Source organism: Aulostomus chinensis, chromosome 21 (genome assembly GCF_037954235.1).
Source record: "Aulostomus chinensis isolate RoL2024-O1b breed Wild chromosome 21, RoL_Achi_v1.0, whole genome shotgun sequence".
NCBI classification, from domain to species: domain Eukaryota; kingdom Metazoa; phylum Chordata; class Actinopteri; order Syngnathiformes; family Aulostomidae; genus Aulostomus; species Aulostomus chinensis.
This window is the reverse complement of record NC_141340.1, coordinates 2,384,290-2,408,453: the sequence shown is the minus strand read 5'-3', so window position 1 is coordinate 2,408,453 and position 24,164 is coordinate 2,384,290. Positions and strand designations below refer to the sequence as shown.

Sequence of the window (24,164 nt, the reverse complement as noted above, 5' to 3'; positions counted from 1 at the left end):
GCCTTGTGCTAAGCTAACTAGCCTGGATCTCAGCTCCCTAGAGCAGCGTGTCTGGATCAGGGGACAATTGACAAAAAGAATATTTCCCCAAAAAAGATGGCGTCCTTTAATCCCAAAACTGTGGATTATCTAGAGATTTATGAGAATATATATTCTGTTAATTAGCTTTTTGAGAAAAGGTCAAATTGAAATGTTTTCAGTGTGCAAACAGTTCAACTTCCCTTTATTGCATTTGTGCAGTTGTGTGAAACTGACACCATCTGCTTGGTGCGATCGCAGAATAATTGAGAAAATGTGTTTTTGTGATTTACCTTAACTGGTGATTTTTTTAACAACTGACGGGTGACGAGTGCCAGTTGTCAGTGAAACCCCTCAGTTAGTCTCATTAAGGTAAAACAACAAGTTGTCCTGACAACGAAGACGTTTCAACCAACAGTCGCCAGGAAAAATGACCGTTCCCACTCGAATTAGAACCTGAAAACTTGCTTATTATTGACAGGTATTCTATTGACCGGCGCACAGACATGGACCGGGTCTTCAACGTTCACGCCGGCAACGGCTCCGTGTTCATCCTCAGAGAGCTGGACAGAGAAGAAAACCCCTGGCACAACATCTCCGTCATCGCCTGCGAGTTCAGTAAGTCCAGCGCCCCCACGCCTTTTCACCCAGAGCTGAGGTTTCTTGGGGGGAAATCTTCAAATATTATATCAAATTTTAAAAGTTTATATCCAATCAGCAAACTTCCTCTTGTTCTTTCTCAGCTAAAAGCAATAACAGTAAGACTAGGAAGGCTCCACCCACTTCTCAGGCACATGCATGACCTCCAGGTGCCTCTGGGACAATAAACTGTACATTTTTACAATCGGCTCCAAAATGGCTTTGAGTTGCATCAGAATTCTTTCACTGATATAAAGAATCAAGTCATCTGCATACAGTTAGACTTTTAAAAGCCAGTTGTAATCATTTATTCTTATTTTCATTACTTTGATTCAGTCACATGACGCAGGTTCACCTTGAAATTCAAGGGGTGGTTTGTGGAATCTGCGGCGGGAGCAGCTCAGTGAGATGTCCGTGTCAATCCCACGAGAGCGAGACAAAAAGAGTTGAACTTCAGCGTCAGATGGAGACGGTGAAATGGTCCGACGGCGTGGTGGTGGTGGGGGCCGGCTTGAGCATGTCTGACTAGACCCACGGAACACAGACACGCCATCTCAGTGTCACAAACAAGATTCCACGATGAAGGTCAAAGACGACAGCGTGACAGGTTCTCTCTCGCGTTCTCCTCAAGCCAGAACCAATAAACTCTGGCTGTGAAAGTGGAGTTTTGTTAGCAGCTTCGCTGAGCAGGGGTTTCGTGCTGAAGAGAGAAAGACATGGGGTTGTGAGCTCAGAACCAAGCTAACAATTCTGGCTCTTTCAGCCACTTTTAGTTTTTGTTGAAACTTCCTCTGCTCTAAAAACATCCGAACAAATTTCTTGGAGCCGATTATCCCAGGGGGTCTCCAGATCCTCCTGACTTCGTGAAGCTTCGGTAGTCTGGATTGACTGCTTACACAGAACCTTTGTTATGTCGTTGTTCAGCTGAACCAGTCCTCACACTCACGAACCACTCCTGCTTCTTCAGTGGAGGGACCTCCTTCATGGTCTGGACCTCAGGAATCACAGGATGTATGAATGTGGCGTTTCTCTGCTCACGCTGACCCGTCCTGGGCCGACCCAGTCGCCTCCTGCGTTTGTCACCTCCTCCTTCTGCTTGGAGACAGTTTAAGAACTGGTTTCTTAACTTACTGTGTCTACTTGTGTTTCCTAGACAACCCCCGACAGATCACCCGTGTGCCGGTTTACATCAGAGTCCTGGACGTTAATGACAACGCTCCAGTATTCGCCACCAATTACGAGACGACTGTGTGTGAAAATGCGAAGGCTAATCAGGTTGGTGGGAGCTGTCGTCATGGTTTCATCCGGGCACGTGTGTGTAATTAGACGAGCTCAGAGAGAAGCTGTGGCAACCATCTTGTTTACTCTTGTCCCACATTTCATCTGAAATAGTTGGAATCAATCACAGATTATGAGGAGACTCTTGTTGAGTGTGTTACTATGGTGATGATGAGAAACGGCACCTTCTGGGTTTACAGGCAGTATAAATGTTCCGGGCTGCTGGCGAACGTCCCTTTGTCCTTTTAACTCGCATGTTTCAGTTCTTAGTCGTTCATGGGTCCTTGTTTACCTTCAGTTTGGATTCCAGAACTTTCCTGTTGCCTCACCTATCTTGTTGGTGGTTGCAGAAGATACAGACCATCAGCGCGATAGATCCTGACGAGCCGCTGGGAGGACATCGCTTCTTCTTCAGGCTGGCCCAGGAGGCTGCTGGCAAGGCCAACTTCACCGTGCGGGACAACAAAGGTAACCTCTGTTTTAGTTTGGTGGGATTTCCTTCAGGAGCCTTACAGGAACCGATGTCACGTTCCGTGTGGAACAGTAACAGGATGTGCTGCTGTTTCCAGACAACACCGCCTCCATCCTGACCCGAAGGAACAGCTACAGCAGCCTCCAGAAGAGCGTCTACCACGTCCCTGTGGTCATCTCAGATGGCGAGTACCCGATGCAGAGCAGCACCAACACGCTGACCATCAAAGTTTGTACCTGCGACCGTGAAGGCAACATGAAGCTGTGCAACGCCGAGGCCCTGACAGCGCGGGCGGGGCTCAGCACGGGAGCGTTGGTCGCCATCCTGCTCTGTGTCATCATCCTGCTCAGTGAGTACCGCCGCTGATCTCACCGGTCACCGGTGTTTAATCGGACTTTTATCTCACCGGGAAAAGTGACCCGCTCATTCCTTGAGGCGTCAGCTTCCTCTGATGGCAGCTTGCCAGTCGCAGGTGTGAAACAAACAGTTTTATATTTCACTCCCTAATTTGATTCATCACTTCCTGTGGGTGGATAATTCTCCTGCTGACCGCAGCTGACATGTTAATTTGATTCGAGCAGCTAAGATCTACAGCGTCTCAGCCGGGGAACAGAACATTGTGCTTTATTGCGGGCTGGTCTGTGCTCGGAGACGCTCGACAGGTGCGGTTCCACATAAATCTCTGGCGCGCTGCAGCTGTAAGCAGTGATGAAGCGCTCGCCACTGCAGCTGCTGCAGCTCAGAGACCTCGAGGACTACCTGTCCTTTAGTCAGAACGCAGTACAGATGTTCCTCGAATGTTGGAGAGTACAGGCACAGCGTCGGGGCGGAGCCTCCGCTCAGTTCTATGGAAGGTCGCTCCGTGGTACTTAAAGCCCAGCTGAGCCTCCAGCACGTGCAAGTCCGGTCCTCGTTGGTGAATCTTCAACACCCGACGTGTAAACTCCTGTGCTGCGATCGTTTCCTACAGCAAACCTCCGAACCAGGAGGTTGTAGACTGAAGTCGTCCCTCGTTTCTTATAAATTCCACTCTCTTTTTTTACCAAATGAACCCACAGGCCCTAGAGTGCTAGGACCTTGCTCAAGGACACTTTGACAGGTCACAGGGGGGTGAGGATCAGACCGGCGACCACTGCTCACTTGCCAGAAGGCCGAGCCTCGACCCCCCAGCACAGCAGAGAGTAAATGGCCGACAGCTGAAAGCCAGCATCCGTCCCCGGACACTTGCGGGCCTGCTCGGCTCTCACACCAGTTCTATGCTTAGGTGGTACCGTGCAACACCGTGTGTTGTATTTTGTGTGTGTAGCGGAAGCTGTTGTACTGCTGTAGAGAAGCAGGCACTGACACGACTTCTGGATTGTGGCATCGACTTGGTGCTGAAGGAGCCTCCTCGTCCCGGGTGCCTCCTCCTGTTTCTGCTGTGAAGGGCGCATGTTTAATTTCTGCAGAGTGGATAGAAACTTCACCAATTAAATATACATCAGTGGCTTCAGGCCCGTAGAATTTCAAAGGCACATTTAAAACCTCTCCCATATTTTCAATGGCGCGTTCATGAAGCTGAGACGACGGAGAGATGCAGACCGTTTCCATGTTTGACCCAGAAAGGCTGGGTCGGCTTTCCATCCATCGCTGTTACGTAACGGAGCACGACTGAGTACACGATGTACTTTGCTTTGTTCTTAAATTGCACTCCTTTGTGTTCCTAAGCAGCGGCGGCCCAGAGGAGCGAGCGATACATAATGCATCCTTGTAGTAGCTGAGCCTGTTCTACAAAGTCGTAGTCCCAGAACATCAGCCGGCACTCTTGCAACATCAGCTGTTCCCGCGGGACGGCGGCCGGCCTCAGCAGAGGGAGGCGGCGCAGAGACAACAGCAGTCACCAAACTCTTCTTTGTTCTCCCTGCAGTGATCGTGGTTCTGTTCGCGGCGCTGAGGAGGCAGAGGAAGAAGGAACCTCTCATCATCTCCAAAGAGGATGTCAGGGACAATGTGGTCAGCTACAACGATGAAGGCGGCGGAGAGGAGGACACGCAGGCCTTCGATATCGGCACGCTGCGAAACCCGGAGGCCATCGAGGAGAGCAAGCAGAGGCGGGACATCGTCCCCGAGACCTTCTACCCTCCCATCCGACGGCCTGTTCTCCCCCCGACACGGGACAATAACGGGGATGTGAGGGACTTCATCAACCAGAGACTCCAAGACAACGACAGCGACCCCACAGCGCCGCCTTACGATTCCCTGGCCACCTACGCCTACGAGGGCAACGGCTCCGTGGCGGATTCCCTCAGCTCACTGGAGTCGGCGACCACAGAGGGGGACCAGGACTACAACTACCTGAGTGACTGGGGACCACGCTTTAAGAAACTGGCGGACATGTACGGAGGCGACGACAGCGACAGGGATTCCTAACGAGCTCCTGACCAGCGCACATATGAAAAACACATTTGGGCTGCCCCGATGCATGTGTGGTGAAGAGAAATGGCGAGGGAACAGAGAAACGGCACTGTTGCTCCAAGTGGTCTTTCACCGCCATCCATCACCCTTCAGCTGTCCCTCCGGTGACCAGACGTAGGCTTTGTGTGTCCAGTCAGTGTTAGTTGCGTTTTTGCGAGGGCACAGTGAAGAGACACCGTGTTGAGACTTTTGTGTGTGTGTACGGGGCGAAGACGACGCCCGATTATATCTATACTGATTTTTTTTGCTGGGTTCTCCAAAGCTGCCTGTGAAGGACAAGTTCAACTAGCAGTTTTGCAAACCAACAGATACGCCTATGTATTTTTCAGTGTTTCTGCGATAAAATCATGCTGCATATCGTGAGTTCTATCTTAGCTTGTGTGCGTACGGTAATATGATACAATACACTGTACAGTTACTTTGTTTTTCCAGGGATTCCTCTTGCCTGGACGGTCCCCTCTCTTCCAGTGATGGCTGCCCCCCGGTGCCAAGTGTCCACAGTCCTGCTGCAGAGGCTAGAAAATGTTGGAGGAGTCTCCAACCGTCGGTTCCCCGTAGAGGTTTCACAGACATAAAACAGGAATATATATATATATATATATATATATATATATATATATATATAAATATAAAATATAATATAATATAATATGTTGTCACAACATGGTTTGACTCGTTCCCAGGCTTTGGTTAACTTGTGGGGACCAGTTCCTCCATGGCCTGTATCTCTACTCCTGTTCAGTGTTCCGCTAATAAACAAGTCACAAGTCGAGGCCACAAATTCAACATCTTAGGAGAAACAAGTTCCATCGTTGGATACGAATTCTTTGCAGAGTTGGTGGAGTTGTACCTTGGGGGCACCAAGTCAACACAAGTATGGGAACAAGCTGCATGTCAAGGCCGTGAATTATGTAGTGTGGGAGCGACTTGCCTCTGGTGGCCACGTTGTACTACGACATGGTAGCGGCCTGGTGTTCCTGACGGGGAGGAGGACCTGAGATTTACAGCCACAACAAACGCACCGTTTAATCTCTCCCGCAGCTGCTCTTCACACGGCTCTGAGCTGAAATACCAAATATTTCCTTATTGAGCTGAATGTCATCAGAAACCTTTTCAGCGAGCAGCCGAACTCCTGGGCTGGAAATGAAGTACACGGACGGTGTTATTTTCTACGCCACATTGATATAAATCTAACAGCTCAGTTAGAGGAAAATACTGGTCTTGTTGGACGATTTTTTTCTGCTTTTTTGGCTTATCTAGCTTTTTCTCCATTACTTCAGTGTTTCACACTGTACAGGCTGATCAGTAAATCAAAGTTAGCGCTCAGAGCCGAGCGTGTGAGCTCACCGGGGCAGCAAATTAGATTAGAAGACACATCTAGTGGACATTGAAATTCATTGTGCAAATGTATTCACTCCTTTTGAATGGCTCCTTTTATCTGGTCAGGTAATGAAGGAAAAACATTTCAATTGGATTTTCTGGAAGCATTATGCTGTTGCTGTGTAAAATTCACGTGATATGAATCAAAGTTGCCTTAAATGATAAAATCCAGTCTGGAAAAATGGCCTGTGAACGAGGTTTCCTTGATTTCGAAGAACATGCCGCCCTCTGCTCTCCTGAGGCAGCGTCCTGAGGGCTCGGGCCGCCTCGTCCAATGTATCATGAAGCAACATGGCTCACAAATGGAAATGTGCCAAAAAGCACCAGTATTTTCCTTTAAACTCCCCACCCCCACTCCTGCCCCCGCCCTTCATTACATGTATTGTACGTAGTGACCGCAGTCCAAAGTGTCACCCAGTTGATTTCCTGTGGGACGAGCAGCCTCTTCCATAAAGATGCTTATCAATGGGCTCCCTGACCTTTGACCTGTGTGGAATAAGGTTGTTAAACCCAGAGGTGTGTCCTCGCTCAGTGGGAAGGTCAAAACAACACCACACGTAGTTAAATATGATGGAGGAGGTCAACAAAAGAGAACGTGCTGACCTTCAACCAATATTTTTACAGGAAGACGCAAACTTTTAGGGAAATACGGCGTTTAGGCCATCGTCCCCCGATCCAGACAAGAAGCTCGAGGTAGCGAGTGGGAAGTGTTAGCATCAGCTTGTTCAGGTCCAGGCTAGTTAGCTTAGCCCAATGGCTGGTAGTGGGTGGGAAGTGTTAGCATCAGCTTGTTCAGGTCCAGGCTAGTTAGCTTAGCCTAATGGCTGGTAGTGGGTGGGAAGTGTTAGCATCAGCTAGCGCAAGTCCAGGCTAGTTAGCTTAGCCCAATGGCTGGTAGTGGGTGGGAAGTGTTAGCATCAGCTTGTTCAGGTCCAGGCTAGTTAGCTTAGCCTAATGGCTGGTAGTGGGTGGGAAGTGTTAGCATCAGCTAGCGCAAGTCCAGGCTAGTTAGCTTAGCCCAATGGCTGGTAGTGGGTGGGAAGTGTTAGCATCAGCTAGCTCAGGTCCAGGATGCTGGTGTGTCCAGCAGGAATCCTCCTCCTCATGATCAGTAGCAGCAGTCGCTCTTCTAGTCCTAGGCAAAGGTCAAAGACTGTTTAAGACTTAAGGATTTGATGACTTGGTGGCGCTACGCTAACACACTGGCTACCTTTCATTATGCTAAGCTAATGAGCACTCAGCAGATCGGTTGCCACTTATTATGGTTTTCTAGATTAATGCTGCATGCTAGCTTGCTAGACAGTTTTCTCCACCCTTCCTGCTTTTTGTGCCGTTTTTAAAGTCTTCCAACATGAACCAACGATCTGGTTTCCAGAGATTAACCCCTCCCCGATGCACCCCAGAGCACAGAAGGTATCCGTCTTCCTGTCTGGCTCTGGCGAGGATGGACAACATTTTATATTCCCCCCAAATCTGACATGTTCCTCCTAATCAGGGATGAAAAGCTTTGAAATAAAGCCTTTCATTGGCAGAGTGATATCAACGGGAAGAAAACCGTCTGGCTAAAACCGCCGCTGCCCTCTCCTGAGCTGAAAGGCCAACCTGTGAAGAGGCTGACATTTATCAGACATTTGAAACAGTAACAACAAAACACAACAGCATAATTGCAGGACTGTTTTTCCTCTCTGTCCTCTCAATCAGGCGGCACATTAAACAGCCCCACTGATAACAGCCGTTGAAACATTCTTCACGCTTGCCTGTTGTATACATGTGTTCTCTTTTTTTGGTCCCTTGTTTGGTTTATTAGCTTGTTACCGGAGCTTCTATTTGGTAAGTGGCCGTTCCAGACTGCAGCAGTGTCGCCATGATAAGCATTAAATGGGTTTAAAAACCCTTTGCTCCAAGAAAGCCGCTTTTGTGCCTCAAGGTGCAACGTGAGGTCTCAAACGGAAATCAACATGACAGCAGCAGAAGCGTCTTTTCTTCACTCCTCACTATTTTTCTGTCTTCATGCAGGATGTCAGCATATCGCCATTACGAAGACGCGCTTGTGTTTTCCTATGGAGAGCGTAATTGCCTCCAAGCACTGGCGCCATGCTCAGCCGAGATTAAGTTGCACATCACGACGACGCTGCCACTTGTTTTTATTTGTTGTTGTTTCCGAGGCAACTAGTAGGTGGCGCTGATGTCGTCGCTCTGCAGCAGGTAGATGTGTGGTTGTCGATGTGTAGACGCCGTCGGCCTCGGGCTCACCTCCGCTACGGTTTATGATGTTGGTGACAATGTGATTGAGCAGTCGAGTGTTGTCAATGTAGAAACAGTCTGAGGGGTTGTGGTAGTCTAAGGGGTCCTACATCATTGGCCGTTCATTAATCTGCTTTGTAAAATGTGATATTTTGTACTGAATATTTATATGACACGATTAAACATCTTTAAAATCAGCTTCTCTGTTTTTCTTTGTGGAACTTTTCAGCGCAGCTGCTTTTGGTCCACAGACCTTCGAGGCAAGGTCACGGAGGTCATTAATGATCACCAGGGGGAAAACGGAAGAAGCCTGAAGCTCAGTTGTGATGACCTAGAAGTCATGGGAGTCTTGTGTAGTTCCCTGATCGCTGACGTTAGCTTTGGACTGCTAACCGTCATGGAACAATCCCATTGGCTGTCGTCAAAGGAACCACAGAGGTGCCGGCAGGCACATTTAGCAACTCTACTTGTGTAGACAGGCAGCACGGTGGTCAGCACTGTCGCCTCACAGCAAGAAGGTTCTGGTTCGAGTCCTGGCTCGGGCATGCGATCTTTCTGCGTGGAGTCTGTGGGTTTTCTCTGATACTCCGGCTTCTTCCGACAGTCCAAAGACATGCAATTGGGGACTAGGCTGATTCCATCCTTCCATCCATTGTCTTCCGCTTGTTCCTATTAAGGGTCGCTGGGGAGGGGGTGGAGCCTATCCCAGCAGCCTTCCCCCTGGACAGGTCACCAGTCCATGGCAGGGCCAACACATAGAGACAGACAACCATTGTCTCTCCCAGCCACGCCTACGGTCAATTTAGAGTCTGGATTAACCTGGTCCCTCTTGATGTCTTTGGACTGTGGAGGAAGCTGGAGTACCAGAGAGAACCCAGCAGGAACAGGGAGAACATGGAGACTCACCCAGAAAGACCCCGTGCTCCAGCCGGGGCTCCACCCACAACCGTCTTGCTGTGAGGTGACAGCGCTGACCACTGCACCACCGTGCCGCCTACTAGGCTAATTAGATACTCTAAATTGACCGTAGGCGTGGCTGTAAGAGCCAATGGTTGTCTGTCTATGTGTTGGCGATGGACTGGCGACCTGTCCAGGGTGAATACGGCCTCTCACCTGTAGCTGCTGGGATAGGCTCCACCCCCCACCACCCTTGACAGGAATAAGTGGAAGAAAATGGATGGCTGGATGGATTGACTTGTGTTGTCACTCCATGTTTGTTCCTCTCGTTCAGGAAGAAAACTGTGGTTTTATCTGAAGTGTGGTTGCAGCCGCAGGCTAGCACGCTACACATTTACCGTGCTCACCTGCTATCTCTGATCCATCTCAGTATAAATGACTTCTACTCTCCCTGTCAGAAAATGGCTGTTGTGAAATCGCTGCAATCCAGAGGCTACTGAGCTGAGGAAAATGTTAATTAGACAATCTATAATTAAAATCAGTTTGGCAGCCAATCAGATGTGGTAAAAGGTGGGGGGAAAAAAGAAAATCACATTTTGATTATGAGAGGATGAGTGACAGAACAAACGCAATCACAGAATCTCAAACTTTATTTACAAAATTAGTTATACTGGTTTTACATTTCACAGTCAACTTAAAAAACTTTTTTTTTTAATTTCTCAGTGACAATTTAAGGATGTAGAAATCATCCACTGACTCAGAATTTATCTATCAAGCAACACAAGTAGACGACAGCAGACCTGTGACGGCGCTTCAGTACCGAACCATGGATGTAAAAACAGAGCTGAATACAGTCTCGTATGGAAATTTGCTCTAATCAGCGTCTGTGAGTGAAGGAAACACTGCTGTTGTTCACTCGCCCTGTTCTCCTCTGCAGCTAAGAGACTCCTACCAGCTGAGCCTTCGGGCACCTGGTTCAATCCTTGGTTAACTTGAACAGGGATAAAATGGCTTAATCTCATGACTCATCTGGAATTTCAAAATGTTTTTGTACCAAACAGATCAGTTTATGAGGTCATTTTGTGGAGGTTGAGGAGTGTAAAAAAAAATGCATCCACCGTTTGCAACTCTGCTGATGTTTATACTTTTGTGACAAACTGGATGTATCTATGTATGTAAGTTTGTGTCAATAAATGAATGTGTGTATGTGCCACTGTACTTATGTATATATGTATGTGCAAATGTAGGTATGTGTCAATGTATGTATATATGGGTGTCTATATGTGTGTCAGTGTATGTATGTATATGTCGACGTAGGTATGTATGTGTCAACTTATGTATATATGTATGTGTCTACATGTGTGTCAATGTAGGTATGTATGTATGTTACAATGTATGTATGTACAGATGTATGTGTCAATATATGTATGTATACAATATATGTCTATGTGGGTCAATGTATGAATGTATATTTGTATGTATGTTACATATATATGTATGTATGTATGTGTGTGTGAATAAATGTATGTCTGTAAATGCCACTGTATGTATACGTGTATGTGTCTATGTATGCCTGTATATATGTATGTATGTGTCAATGTATGTAAGTGCCAATGTACGTATATATGTGTCTATATATGCGTGACAGTGTATGCATGTATGTGTATATGTCAAGGTAGGTATGTATTAATCAATATATGAATGTATGTGTCAATAAATATATATGTATGTATGTGTAAATGTATGTATATATGTAGTAGTCAAAGTATGTATGTATGAATATGTGTTTGCGTCAATGAATGAATGTATCCGTCTATGTATCAGTGTATATATGTACGGGTGTATGTGTCAATATATGAATGTGTACAGTATATGTGTCTTTGAATGAATTTGTTTTTGTATGGATGGATGTATATATGTATATGAATAAATGTATGTCTGTATGTATGTATATATGTGTGTCTAGGTATGCCCGTATACAGGATATGTATGTGTCAATTTATGTTTATATGTATGTGCCAATGTGTGTATGTAGATTATATATATACATACACACACATATATATATATATATATATATACACACACACACACATATATACATATATACACACACACACATATATATACATATATACACACACACACATATATACATATATACACACACACACATATATATACATATATACACACACACACACATATATACATGTGTGTGTGTGTGTGTGTGTGTGTGTATGTGAGACTATATATCCGTGAGAGTATATGTATGTATTTGTATATGTCAAGGGAGGTATGTATTTCTCAACATATGTATGTTTGTGTCAATGAATGTATATACCGTATGTAATAGTCAAAGTATATATGTGTCAACGTATGTATGTATGTATGTATGAATATGTGTTTGTGTCAATGTATGAATGTACATATGTGTCTGGGTATGTATGTATGTCTCTGCATGTATCAATGTATGTATGCACAGTGGTTGTGTAAATAAATGCATGTATACAGTATATGTGTGTGAATAAATGTATGTCTGTATGTGCCACTGTATGTATGTACATATGTAAGTGTCCGTATGCCTGTGTCAATGCATGCATGTGCCAATGTATGTATGTTTCAAATATATATGTAGGTGTGTCAATTTATGTATGTATGTATATATGTGTCAATATATGCACCAGTGTATGTATGTATGTATGTCAATGTAGGTATGTATTTATCAATATATGGATGTGTCCATGTATGTATGTGTGAATTTATGTATCCGTCAAAGTATGTATGTATGTATGTATATATGTATGTGTCAATATATGTATGTTACAATATCTGTATCTATGTGTGGATTTATCTATGTATGTGTGTGAATAAGTGTATGTATATATGTATCCGTCAAAGTATCTATGTATGTTCATATGTGTCTATGTGTCATTGTAAACTGTCTATGTATGTGTGTGACAATATATGTATCTATGTGTGGATTTATCTATGTATGTGTGTGAATAAATGTATATATACTGTATATGTATCCATCAAAGTATGCATGTATGTGTGTCAATATATGTATGTTTCAATATATATCTATGTATGGATTTATCTATGTATGTGTGTGAATAAATGTATGTTTTTATGTATGCTTGTCAATTTATGTCTCTATTTATTTGTCCATGTATGTTTATGTGTCTATGTATGTGTGTCAATGTTTGTCGGTATGTATGTAACAATATATTTGTTTGTGTCAACGGATTTAAATGTCAATGTATGTATATGTACAATGTATGTATACATGTATGTGTCTATGTTTATGTGTCATGTCTGTATGTATTTATGAGTGAATTTATTTATGTATGTGATTTTATGTATGTTTCCATGTATGTATATGTGTCAATATATGTATATAGGCAAGTGTGTATGAATGTATGTATGTTTCAATATATGTTTATATGTATGTGTGTGTGTCAATGTATGCATGTGTCTATGTATTTATGTATATATGTATGCGTCTATGTATGGATATCTTTTTGTCTATGTATGTTTGTCAATGTGTGTATGTATTAATATATGTATGTGTCAATGTTTGTATACACGTATTTGCCTATGTATGTGTGCCAATGTCTATGTATCAACATGTTTGTGTATGTAAGTATGTATCAATGGGGGTACATGTCAATGTATGTATCTTTGAATGTATCTATGTGCCTTTGTACATTAATGTATGTATTTGTGCTTATCTATGTATGTGTGAATTTATGTATGTAAGTATGTGTCTATATACATGTGTCCTTGTATGTTTGTTTGTATATGCCTATGTATGTATGCATGTGTGAATTTATGTGTGTATGTATGCATGTGTGTCAATATATGTACATATGTATGTATGTTTCAATATATGTATCTGTATGGATGTATCTATGTATGTATTTGTGTGAATAAATGTATGTATGTGTCAATGTATGTATATATGTGTGTCTATGTATAAGTGTACATATTCATGTGCCTTGGTATGTTAGTACATTTTTGTATGTGTTCATATGTGTATGTGTCAATGTATGTATATATGTATTTGTCTATGTATGTGTGCTGATGTATGTATTTATCACTATGTATGTTTGTGCCAATGTATGTATGTATGTCAATTTATGTATCTTTATATGTCTATGTATATGTGTCAATGTATGTATGTGCCAATGTCTGTGTATGAATATATGTTTGTGTCATTGTATGCATGTGTCAATGTATGTATGTATGCGTGAATTTATGTATGAATATATGTGTTTGTGTATATGTATAGAGATGTGTCAATGTATGTATGTATGTGTGAGTTTATGTATGTATATACGTATGTCTCGGTATGTTTGTAAAAGTTGTCAATGTATATATGTAAGTGCCAATGTATGTATTTATGGATATATGTATGTATGTGTCTAGGTATGCATCAATTTGTGCATGCATCAAAGAAAGTATGTGTAAATGTATGTGGGAAATTATCTGTGTCAGTGTATATATGTATCAATGTATTTATGCATGTGTTAATGTATATATCAATAAATGTATGTCTGAATTTATGTATGTGTCAAAGTATGTATGCATCAATGTATATGTGTCAATGTATGTTAGTATCAATATATGTATGCATGTATCAATGAATGTAGTTACTTGTCAATGTATTTATGCATGTATCAATGTATGTATGTATGAGTCTATTAATGTGTCAATGTGTCTATGTTTAAACATGTGTTTCAGAAGCGTGACTGCAGCACAACTCAACCAGGTCGCTGCAGAAATATGAACACTCTCGTCTCGGTTGCAGGTGTCTGGTGTCGGCTCCATGTGATGCCGAAGTATTTATCAGTAAGGCGGTGGGTTGCCATGATCTCACTGACTGCTACACCAAGTTATGTCAGAGTCTTTATAGGTCACAGAGCATTGCATGACGGACGCAATATTTATTACAAGATTTGACCTCCAAGTGAAACTTGCGTCACGTTCCGTTGCTCCTTCTGGATCCAGGTCTTGTTATACATCCATGGACTAAATGACGTCATCTTTCGTCATTTCTGAGTCTGTTTGACTTCTGTCTGATTTTAACGTAACACACTAGTTTGTCTCCTTAACTGTGAGACACACACTCGTCCAGTATCTGGTCATAACTATCACGACTGACTGATCAAACAGTGTAACTCTGCAGATTCCTGCCTGCAATGTTTGCTGACATTGCTCCTTAATGTGGACGAAGGTCCTGATTGGCTGGCCACAAAGGTGCTGTCACTTCCTGGATTCGTCCGCCTCGTCAGTCTCCTTCTCCTGCCGCTCCCGCTCTCGTCTCATCTCCTTCAGCTCCTGTCTGTATTTCCGCTCGATGAAGCGCTTCTGATGAGCCATCTGCGGGAAGTTATCTGGTACAGGGAGAGGCAGAGAGGGAAACGGCGAGAAGTCGACCAAGAAGAAAAGATAAAGAGAAGAGAGAGGCGGGGGGAGACAAGGTCAGTTTCCAACTGGGCGAGGACGACAATTTAGGGCTTCAATTGCAGCGGGGATAGTTTTCATAGCAAGTGTCATGCTGTCACTTTGGTCAAATGAGCAAATGTTTCAGGCAGCACTGCGGGGAAATTGCATTGGTGACGTTATTTCATTAATAATGATGATGTAACAAGAAATTAGACAGGCCTTGTTTGGTTTCAGCACAATGACTATGAGATCTGATAACATAATTACAAGTGAACATTTCTAAATTAGATCTGTAATAAGATGGTGGAGTGTGACAGCGCAGAAAATAAAACAATAAGAGACAAGCTGATGGGATGTTGACATATAGACACACCAGGAGAATCAGCTGATTTCAAGGGGGCACTTCAGCTTATTACCCAGTGCCTTATTTAGTCACACCACAACCTTTTTATCGTGCTATGAATGACTTTTGAGACCTTGCCGCGGAACTAAACACCCTCCACTCTCAAAAGTATACTAGTGTCTAAGTTAACTCAGACTCCACTGGTAGTTTGCTGCTGTAACCACCAGGAGTCGCTGTCATTTTCAAGCCATCCGTCATTTAATTAGCATTTACCCCATTTACATAAACTCTGTTTCAATTCAAACACAGACATTAGCTCAAGACGTCTTCAAGTGGTTTAACACTGCAGTGCAAACCACAAATAATTTCTCTTAAGCTTTTTTGATATGTTCATTTTCAAGACCACAGAAACTTCAACTCCGTTTAATACATCGCAAGCCCTTTTGCTAGTACCTAGGACTACCTCAGTGCCGTCTTTTGCTTCAGCTTAAGGGCCTGTAACAGCTTGACCTTTGACCAACAAAACTCTAAATACACCTGCAAGTCCCAGTGTATCTTTGTGCCAAACACGTTCCTGGAATATCATGCTCAATAGAAGCGTCATGCACATGTAAGCTGACTGTTACCTTTGACTGCTGTCACTCCACGGCTTTCTAAGGCACATAGCCATGAAAACATATTCAAGACATTTTAAGACTTCTCAAGGACCTGACAGAGAGTCCTTGGAGAAACTTCATCCTTAACAAGCTGGCAGCGGTCTGCCTTCTCTTGTAGTACCACTCCATTCCTCTAGAGGTAAGAGATGGAACCTAATCCACTTTACTTGATCCTTGGCTCATGCTAAAGACGTTAGCATCTTGAAGTTTCTTACAGCTTCCTCTTTGATTTTGACACATTAGCGTGTTGCTCCCAATCTACTGGAGACTCAGCAAAACATGTGTCCCTGTCCAAACACTTGCACTGTCACAGGTAGTCTATTATATCATCCAATAAATGGGAAAATTTAATTATGACCATTGTCTAGACAGTGGACTTATCACAGATAATAAGGCGCCAAGGGTCTGAGGCAACTATCTTGTGTTTTCTGGAAATGGCCACTGACACATCTGCTTTGTGTTTAACCCCTCGCTGATGCTGATAAGAACTTCATTAACAATTCCGTGGTTTTAGAAGAGATCAGTCAAAGAGTTAATTGAAACAAGGCCTCATCTAATGTCTCATTAAGAGGACACTCAGAACATTGGCCATAATGTGAAGAGCAAACTAATCTTTTTGCTGTTAATCAAATATGCTGCTGCAACTCATGAATTTGTGTTTCTGGTCTTATTCAAAGCTTTCTTCTGTCTTTCAATAGACTAAACATGAATTGACCTCAGGTTGTGCCTTAACATAACTGACTGTTGGTTGAGAAGTCTTTAAAGAAAAACACCAACGTTTGGGGAATTTACTTTTTCAACATCCTCCTGAGAGCCAGACAAGAAGATAGAGAACCTTCTTTGGGGAGCTGAGACCCAGGCTAGTTAGCTTAGCACAGTGAATGGTAGTGGTTGGGAAGTGTTAGCATTGCTCCATGAATATAATGAGGATTGTGTAAAACATTGGAGGTGAAATAACAAAGACGAGGAGACATTGTAGTGGTAGAATCAGACACGTAGCCGGAACTACTTTCCTGACTGGGCGCAGTGATTTGACGCAGCACCTCCAAAGCTCCATAGGAACTTGGGTCAACAGAACCAAACTTTTGTTGAGGACTAGAAGAGCAACTGTAGCTACCAATCGGGGCCAACAATGGAAGAGAGGATGAGGGTATGCTAACACTTCCCATCCACTACCATTCATTTTGCTAAGCTAACTGACGGGCAGTCAGTCCCTGAGGGCCTCTCACACAACAACTGCCTTATTTCACAATCCAAATATCCAACAAAACTTGACATTTTTAGTGCGTAGGTGGCTACTAACTAGCTGGCTCAGAGTTAGTTGTTTCAGAAAGCAAAGTTTGTGTGTTCCTTTAAGGCCACACTTAGAAGCCTTTCCACAATCGGATGCATTACTTCTTCAATAGTAAATTAAATGCTGACAATGTCTTTGACTAGTGACTAGAAGACGGTGTCGCATTCCTGCTCTTGCAACATTAATTCTTCATTATGGCAGCACAGAGGAGAAGTGTGCGATAACAGCAACGTCCAATTAAAGGGAAGATGGATGAAATGAAGAAAAAAACAAACAGCCCTTAATGGAAGAATACACCCAAAATCATTCTCTGGAATATCTGAAGCATCTATTTCAATACGGTGAGTGAGCAGCACTCGGAGAGGAAGCTGGACATTGAAGCTAAAATATGGAAATCACTAGCGTTTTTCCCTGGGAGATGACTTGTGAATAAACCACCCGGAGGAAAGAAAAGAAGTAACTTTGGTCATTTACATTATTTAACACAGAGTACAAGAGGCGGCGTTAAAGAACAGCTAAAGAATACACAGGAAATTCTGAGCTGTCCATCGATGTGGAGGAAAGCACCTTGGAGAAACGGCGTAATCTGCATACTGATTACCTTTGGTTAACACACTTAGCATGGCTCGGCTCTTTTGTTTATTGACAATGCAGTAATTCCTCTCAAGGACGAAGTCTTGAGAGTTGCCTTTGGAGCAACAACGTGGTCTGTTGTAGGCGCTGGCGTTGAGATGCGAGCTCACACAGCAGCTGGATGTGGAATCTGTGATGAGGGATCAGCTCCCCTCCTTTAAGGGCAAGAGAACATACAGTGTCCTTTCACTTAGGCATTCACTATTCAGTCTAAGCTGGGCTGTGAGACGACTCTTCAATGGACTGTGCCAGCTGAGTCTATCACCTAGAGCTGACGAGCAGTGAATCCGTCAACGAGCCAGTAGTGTGCCTGTACAGCCATGGTGATGGAGGGATTTCCCCCGCCATGCCAAAGGCCAAACAAAAGAGTAAAGCCAGCGAATAGAGATGCTGCGCACTATACTTCGCCTGGATCCATCCAGCGCTTTTATCCAGAGATTAAGGGGTTTAGAGAAAGTGGAAGGAAGAATGCAGTTTCCCTTCCAGCTATTAGACACATCCAGGCTCCTCCTCTTATTCAACAGACATTGTATTGTTGGAAAACAAGCGGAGAAGCTGAGAGGGAGGAGGTGGTTTGCTATCAGGAGGGATGAATGATAAATGCTTCAGTCACTTCTATGTATTTTTGATGTCACTTTAAAGGTGCTATGATATCAAAAATACATTTGACCAGTTTTAAACCTGTAACCCTGGGATAATTGTTTTTATTTCTTCATTGATGCCAAAAAAATGTCTTTTTTTTACTTTGAAATTTCAAAACGTCTGAAACTGATTAGGCGTTCAATAGAAAGGCTTTCCCTGAGTATCATGCCATCACGAGATGTACTACGCCCCCATAGACACATTGGATAACTAGTTATTGGTGTCACAAAACACCAGTACAAATGTCTCATTTCGCTATCAAACAACATTTAGAAAGCTTAGAGGAGCCATTTGATGAATTCCTTTCCAAATTCAAGTAGGCAGAGGGCTAACCAGCTAGCTTGCGCTGCCTTAGCTGTGTAGCTCCGTACAGCTGTGGCTCTAAAACTGTGGGCAAATTGTTATGAGCTTTACACAACACCTGTGAATCGACTCATTTCTATTGCCTAAATGTAGTCTGTTTGGTCTGAAAACAGTTTGTAACTCTGAAAGATTAAAATATTATTCGAAATCAAGGTTAACCAGAGATAGCTAGCACCGCCCTAGCTTCATAGCGTTGCTGCTGTAAAACAGGATAACTTGCTCTAAGCTTCACATAGCCCTGGCGAAATGACTCCTTTCACTCTCACAATTTATAGCATTCAGTTTGATAACATTTCGAAAGTTTAGAGGAGCTGAAACTATTTATCCAAATTCAAGGTAGCAGAGGGCTAACAGGAAGTAGTTAGCTCCGTTGTAGCTCAGTAACAACCACTGCCACTACAAAACAGTGGATAAATTCCTGAAAGCATCTCATAACCCCTGAGAAATGACCTGTTTCAGTGCTGCAATGTGGCCTGATAACATTTGGAAGGTCTGAAAGTGGTGTGTAGTTCATTCATTTATCCGCTTTTCTTAGCGTGCTAACGGGATGTAGCCAGGTCAGCTGGAGTTACATCTCTGGTGCGCTGCTATGTGTGGGGCATCTCGCAGATTCAGGACCATTGGTGCGATTCTCCTAAAATCAGGGATGCACTAACAGGGCCTGTAACCTGCGTAGTGCACGTAGACTGAGGGTCAGAGAAACTCGGCACCACCTTGCTACCCTACCTGGCTGCTCTCAGCTCCACTTGTTTGCACTCATGTTTCCCACAGCTGGGGCATTGGTTAACATTTAATTCTGCTCTGACAGATACAGGCAGGAGACTGTCAAAACGAGGCCCATCAAATAATGAAATGTGAATCAGCTGAGCCACCGGTGGATGGGCTACACACACCAGATATTGGGCACCGGTCTCTTTAATGAGCTCTGAGCTGTCTGACTGAACACAGCCATCGCTCTCACCTTGCCGGCACCTCCGGAGCGGCGCGTTCTGACAGCCAGGAAAAGCTCTGCACCAGAAAGTTCAATCCAGCTCAAAGTGCTCCTCATACTCCAGCAAGCCTTAAATAAAACATGGAAATGAATCCTGACACTTTGCTGGGAGATGTTTTCGATCCGGGTGTAACACAAGGTAAGGCTGTAGTACAAGAGAGGTAATGGTGTAGCCAACGCTGCAGCGAGGGCCAACAAGACAATCAATGACGAATTACATGACACTGGGGCTAATGTCCTTGATTAGTCTTGCTATACGAGCAAATGAAGCGAGGCCTCGACAGTCACATGAGAGACAATGCGGCTCCAGCAGGAGTTGATGCATCAGGACTTTCTACAGCAGATGATCCCCAGTCTCATGGCGAGGAGACACACACACACACACACACACACGCACACACACACATCAAAGGAGTGTTTGAACTCTGCTGCCTGACCTTTCATATTTATCTCAACAAGAAAAGCTTCAGAAATGGAGAGACTGAATGTGAATTAGAGGAGGGATGACTCAGGCCTTGCTACGTTTGGTCCGATTTGGAGAGCCAGAAATTGATCAATAATCAATTATCTTGCATTTTTGATCTCATTGTCTGATAAGAAAACAGATTTATTTTATCCTTGTTTTCTCCCTATTATATAAAGTTTATTTAACCCATGCCATTATTCACTTGTCAAGTTTGTTTGTTTTTATAAATCTGGTGGCTTAATCAATATTTTCTATCACAAATACAATCAATACTGCGTTAATCATTCCGTCAAGAGTCGTGAAGCATCTCACACCTGAAGGTGACCCTTCCAGTGATTTACACGTTGGTGTGGATAGGGAAGTTTGCAAATTCATCCTCAAGTTAATAAAAAATTATGACGTTTCCTGTCGCCACAGGGTGGCGCTGTGACTAATCTGCACCAAAATTACAGAATTTACAGGCCTTGTAGTTCTTGGTGCAGTCCTGCTAAAAGACCTCAAAAACTACGACCCCTTTGAGTGATGAATCACTGCAGAAAACCATGACTGAGTGGTTAAAGCAGAACTCTTCTTGAGAAACTGCCACTTGAATTACATGTATTTTAGTCTGCTGGATCACCTGAGCCGACTGAGACGCGACCACGTAGAACCAGAGTTGGCTGTTGAAAAGAAAGTGGTAGCATGGATCTGCTAGCTAGCTTGACAGCATAACGGTTTAATATCACCTCATCCTAAAAATCAACTTTTAAAAAACAACAACAACTCTTTACGTATCAGCATCCGTCCCAAATATCCAGTAGCAGAAAGACTCGAGAAAAACGCAGCCCAGCTTTACATTTGAGATCCTGAAATGAGAAAATAATTAGCATTTTTGTGTCAACAGACTAATCAACATTTTGTTCCTCTAATCTTATAAATGCTTGGAAGAGATTAATATCGTCAGAGTGCTGGTAATAGTTAAGACTGAGCAGCCTGTGAGCGTTTTGTTCTCTAATTAATTAAACTCGTATAATTGACAGGCTCACCTCATATAGTCGGGAGCACCGAGGGAAGGAAAACACTACATCAGGCTGAGGTTTAGCTTTAAATTAAGTGAAAATACAAAGTCAAAAAGCCCTCAAACTGTAAGATTTCTTTTTTGCGCCAAAGGAGGGAAGACTTGACGAGATGATTTTAAATTAACTGACCTTTTAAAAGGCATTGCTAATCTAGTCACATGAAACAGCAATTTATGAGGAAGGAAATGTTCATTTACCAGCAATGAGCATCTATCAATCATGGTGACAGAGGTGTACACTGGGGAGAGGAAATGGGAGGAATTAAGGGAGGGAGGAAGACACCAGGGAGAAAGTGTGTGCACTGAACTACACCTCCCTGATAGGGAGGGGGAGGGAGAGGGGGAGGGGGAGCCTCCCAACAGAGGGAGAAGTGCTATACATTACATCACTAATGTTTAATAAGAAGCTGAAGCTTGAGCGCGCAAACAGTATCAATCTGAATTGGCTGGAGGCCTCATTTATGAGTCAAATGAAATCAAAGTGTGACCCCGCCGCCCTTTAGCGGTCCGACAAGCTCCTTCCAGCAAAGCCATTTGTGTTCACCTCCAGCTAATTAGTTGAGTAAAGAACAAATTGTACATTTGATTAATGTGACAGTCGGGCAACAGCAAGCCAGCCCAGAACAAAGGAATTACACTTGAACGCTTGGCTACAGAAGCCCAAGACTGGCAACAGAAGGAGGTAAAAACCTAGCTTTGATAATAAAAAATATCACAACTGCAGGTCATAATTTAATATTCATGATAGTCAAAATTATGAAATCGGCATAACTAATAGATGCAAAGTCAAATTTTGGGTTAAAATATAAAATATACGACATAAAGGCCGAATTCTTCAGATAATTAAGAATTAGAGGTCACAATCATGGGAGAATTTCTTATGTAAAAAGTTCTAATTCGGGGGGGGGGGGTTGTAATAATTAAAACTCAATTAAAGTCATTTGATTAACACGAACAATCAGGAGACAAACATTGTAATTAATGAAATGAAATGAGACAGTCACATTCTTGAGTAAGAAATTCATAATCATCAGTTCAGGAATACAACTGATGAAAAGTAACCTTTAGGTGATGACAATTACAGAGATAAGAGGTCACACGTACAAGATAAAGTTATAATTGTGAGATAAAAGTCATGATCAAGCGATTAAAAGTCCATATTATAAGGTGATATAATCAGGAATCCTTAATTCGACAAGTCATCCTCACATCTCAGATTACGAGCTACGTCCCTGCGTCGACTTGTCGTCTGATAATTCTGGTGTCTTTACCATCAAGGCTCCACGTTCATCTTTATTCTTTTACTCTTCCACACAAAACCAGCCCATGTCACTACGCGTCTCATGTTTCTGCGTCCGTCGAGAGTGAATGTAGGAGGTGAATGGGAGTGAGGGGAAAGTGTTTCAGAGAGCCTGGTAACAGTAATCGGCAGTGAAGGGGACATTGTGAATGCATAAAAAAAACACTCTTTTTCCTTAAGAGGAGCATGATGACAAGACGGAAAACAGCCAAGTAGCGAAGGGCAGAGACCCGCCAGTCGCACTCCTGCAAGCCTGAAGAGCAGCCGCCTCCCTCGCCATGTGGAGGGCTTGAATACACAACACAAAAAAACTTTGCATAGCCCCTCAGACTGAACTTCCCGTGGTGGGCGGAGCTGATTGACATGCTGGAGGATGCTCAGCTCTACCTGCTCTTCTGTTACTGGTGCTCCATCTTTGGCTGGGCCTCCTGCCTGGGCTCTGGGCGAGCACTTCAAACAGCCTAATATCCTATATGGCTCAGCCAACCGGCTGGTCAGGCCGCAGCTCGCTGCCAGCCATCTTGCATACTGTACAGCCAAGGCTAATAGTCAGCACTGAGACAAAGCTGGTGAGAGGCTTTAAGCGTGAACACGTGTGTGTGTGTGTGTGTGTGTGTGTGTGTGTGTAGGGGATGGGTTCACGATGCCAAACAACTCACATTTTTCAAGCGCATCCATCGCAGCTCCCATTTCCGCCTGTTGGATGCTAGATTAGGAGCGTTTTTTTTTAAAAAAACAGACAGAAAGGAGGAGAGAGAGAGAGAGAGAGAGAGAGAGAGAGAGAGAGAGAGAGAGAGGGAGGGAGGGAGGGAGGGAGGGGGGAGGGGGGGGAAAGGTCTTTAGCATATTTAAAATGTCCCTTTTTTGAAATTCTGTCAAAAAAAAAACAAAAAGAAAAAAAAAACCCACAGGCCCAATAGTGAGAGGATTATGAAAAGTGCTTTATATTTGTTTTGAAAGAGCCCTTTTGCCAAACAATCCCAGGTAACACAGTGCACACATTTCAAGAAGGTAAGCCTATTGGCGGCTCGGCGCTGGGCACTGTTTACGCTCGCGATTCACCGTCCCTCCGTATATATTATGTGGTGTGTGATCATAGCCCAGCGGCGGAGGTGGCGGGGAGCTTAAGTCATGTAAATACAAAAACAGTAAGCTGTCAAAGATCCTATGGAAGGGACAAAGTTATCGCCAGCTTAGAGCAAGAGAGAGCGCTTTCAAGTTGGGGGCTGAGGAGGGGGATTTCCTCATGGTGGTGGTGGGGGGTGGGGGTGGGGGGGTGTTGAGAGATGTTTGATGGATTTAAGTTTCATTTCTCGCAGGCTCAGCTGCAGCTTTATCTCCAAACACCCCAACCCTGAAAAACCTTTGTGCAGAGATTTCTTTACTTCACAAAAGTGTGAATACACGAGAGAGCACAAAGGTGCGCGCACACACAAATACAGTTGCAGATGCAGCGTCGCCCCCGCTCTTCTTCTGCTCATAGTGATATTTCCATAACACAATTTACGTCAAATCAATAATGAATCGATTCATTTTCATTCTGCATAATGTCTCTCCCGATAGAATAGGCCAACAAGAGCTTAATT

At 43.6% G+C, this 24,164-nt stretch overlaps 2 protein-coding genes across 4 annotated transcripts in view; one reads left to right on the top strand and one right to left on the bottom strand.

Moving 5' to 3' along the window:
- Window positions 1–8,663, top strand: part of LOC147241350 (cadherin-6-like) — a 61,709-nt gene extending 53,046 nt beyond the window's left edge. For all 3 annotated transcript variants that reach the window (XM_086190744.1, XM_086190742.1, XM_086190743.1), the window contains exons 8-12: window positions 500–636; window positions 1,811–1,932; window positions 2,286–2,403; window positions 2,505–2,756; window positions 4,314–8,663. In XM_086190744.1, the coding sequence (XP_086046870.1) occupies window positions 500–636; window positions 1,811–1,932; window positions 2,286–2,403; window positions 2,505–2,756; window positions 4,314–4,816 (1,132 nt within the window). In that variant the 3' untranslated portion in view covers window positions 4,817–8,663. The remainder of the gene's footprint in view (window positions 1–499; window positions 637–1,810; window positions 1,933–2,285; window positions 2,404–2,504; window positions 2,757–4,313) is intronic.
- A 1,359-nt stretch (window positions 8,664–10,022) lies between these two features.
- Window positions 10,023–24,164, bottom strand: part of drosha (drosha ribonuclease III) — a 101,968-nt gene continuing 87,826 nt past the window's right edge. Inside the window, exons 31-32 of the mRNA XM_086191332.1 lie at window positions 23,238–23,284; window positions 10,023–14,781 (exon numbers count right to left, since the gene is read on the bottom strand). Coding sequence (XP_086047458.1) covers window positions 14,651–14,781; window positions 23,238–23,284 — 178 coding nt within the window. The 3' untranslated portion in view covers window positions 10,023–14,650. The remainder of the gene's footprint in view (window positions 14,782–23,237; window positions 23,285–24,164) is intronic.